At 36.1% G+C, this 2477-nt stretch overlaps 1 protein-coding gene across 1 annotated transcript in view; it reads right to left on the reverse strand.

Annotated features, from left to right (window-relative positions):
* Positions 1-2477, reverse strand: part of LOC102679482 (monocarboxylate transporter 9-like) — a 4152-nt gene continuing 1675 nt past the window's right edge. Inside the window, exons 2-3 of the mRNA XM_031508376.1 lie at positions 872-1159; positions 1-431 (exon numbers count right to left, since the gene is read on the reverse strand). Of these exons, the coding sequence (XP_031364236.1) occupies positions 253-431; positions 872-1159 (467 nt within the window). The 3' untranslated portion in view covers positions 1-252. The remainder of the gene's footprint in view (positions 432-871; positions 1160-2477) is intronic.

Genomic DNA, 2477 nt, shown 5'->3' on the forward strand with positions numbered 1-2477 from the left:
ATTGTTCAATCAACTCGCGTATACGCTATTCTATGAAGGAACCACGAACGTTTAATTGAAATGTAAAACACGCGACTGATTTTAACACGTATTGCGGGTAAAAGATACCGCTGTAAAACTAATTGCTAATTGCAATTCCTTTTGCTTTGGAAGTGTTATGTTTCCATAAATTCCGTTAATATTGATAAATACGTCGATGTGCATCGTTATTTCCTCGAGTATTAATCATCATTAATACTAGTCGCCGTTTATTCAAACTCTGTTCATGTTCGCGAAATCCTTGTCCGTCTCTTCCTTCCTGGATCCGTTCAAACATTTTCGATAGAGGCTGATTAAAGGCATGGCCAGCAACAGAACTCCGCTTAACGCGATGAAGAAACCGGCCAAATAAAACGACAGATCGTACGTCCCTGTGATGTCGTAAAGCCATCCTGGAACAAACGGAAAACGCGTTTCGTTGGACATCGGTATGTTTCATCAATAATAGATAAAGAAGGATTGATAATGGAACAGATAAAGAAGCATGCATTTGCTCGAATTTTCTCCACACCCCAATGAAAGTTTGGCCGTAATTGCGCGATCCTCGATCTGGGCCATGAAACTCGAAAATTATTACGACCGTATAATTCATACAGAGTTTCAGAGTTACCGTGGGCAGAGCCCACTGTTAATTGAACTTGCTTTTTCGCATGTGCTAGTTGTATTAAGTATTCGCTCACGAATACTACACTTTTTATTATTCCGTTATATAATTTGCAAAATGCTCGATCGCAGGAACTGTTGTTAAAAAAATGTTGAAAATCATTTTTAACAGGAATGTTGAAAAATTTGTTAATTTGTTAAATTGTATATTTTTAATTTCATCTCTTACCAGCCAGTGGAGGACCCATGAGATTGGCAACACCTTGAACCAAAAGCAAAAGGCCGTACGCGTTTGTAAATCTTTCGAGAGTGATCAGTTCGACGAGGATGATGCTGGTAAGACTATAATTTGCCCCGATGAATAATCCAAAAGCACCAGAGATTGCGCACAAAGCATAGTAATTGCCAACTACCATAGGTATTAAAGCTGTCACTGCACCACAGAGGGCCATGCACACCGCGTACACGATAGATGCATTTACCCATGCTTTGTCACCTGCCCAACCAAGGAGAATCTGAAAGGAAAAAAAGAAAAAGAGAAAGATTTATCTTCTTTAATACCAAAAATTTTTATTCTCCGTTAACAAATTATTTTCAATTCCACAGAAATTTCTCGCAATTATTCAATATATATATTCTTTCTTGCAATTAATACGATTTGCAAAATCGTAGATTTCTATTCAAGGATCGTTTTTCTACGCGATATATTCTCAGAATCGATAGAGAGGGGGCAGAATTTTCTCAGAATCATTCCTACGTTAATTGTCACAGAAGTTGGTGTATATAACCCTTGCGTGACCGTCTCAGGGTTAAAGGGAGTTTAGAATCAAATGAGATCAGGGAGGGTGAAAGGAAACTAACTAGCCGCGTCACGCTGATTGACCTAAGACGGGATTGACGTAATACTAACCTGTAAGAAGCTTTTCTAGTTTAGCAAGAAAACTCGTTCGATACCTACGTTTCTCATTTGCGTTTTCAAAGATTTGAAGAAGAAAAATTTAATCGCATCGATTAAATTAGAAACGATTGAATTGAAAAAGATTTAACGTTTTTGAAATATTGAATTTAACTAAAGAATTGAAACGATATATTAGGGCATGTAAAAAGATTGATGTACAAAGATTTTTGCAAGGTTAGAAAATGGAAAGTCTATCGATTGTTGCATAAGCGATTAGTGGATTTAATTTGAACATCATTTCGAAGCCGTAGAAACGTTCAAAGCTGAATTTTCAGAAATATCACTCGTTAAAAAGAAAATATCGTTTCAGGAATGATGTCTTAACGAATCGGTAAGTGGAAATAATTATTTCTTCACTGGCCGATGAACAGCGGTGAGGCAAACTTAATATCGGAACACCAATAAAGGAACAAAGTAATGGCGCAAAGGAGAACCCAGTGAACAATAAACATCGATATTTGGAATTATCGACACATTCGGTTGAAGTGACACGGTATTAAGTAGTAAAACCATTTTCTTGATTTTCAACTATCACGATTTCGAAATTATTACCAAACGAAAGTAGAAACGAAAAGAATAAAACACGATTATTACGAGTAAAATAATTTTGGAAATGGAAATAGAATAAACGAATGTCGCGAGATATTGCCACTTTCGTGCACGTAAGAATCTAATATTTCATTCTACGTAAAATTGAACATCAATTGAAATTCTGAAAAAGTCTAATTCTTGTAAAAGACGCACGCTTCGAGAAAGATTTCACCGATGATCGTGCTAAAAGAATATTCGAAAATCGGATGAATAATCGATAAATCGTAATTCTTAATTTCACATTTCGTTAAACAAAGATTTTGTTAAAGAACGATCCTTACTCCGC

The sequence above is a fragment of the Apis dorsata genome, unplaced genomic scaffold, assembly GCF_000469605.1.
Source record: "Apis dorsata unplaced genomic scaffold, Apis dorsata 1.3 scaffold_83, whole genome shotgun sequence".
Taxonomy (NCBI): domain Eukaryota; kingdom Metazoa; phylum Arthropoda; class Insecta; order Hymenoptera; family Apidae; genus Apis; species Apis dorsata.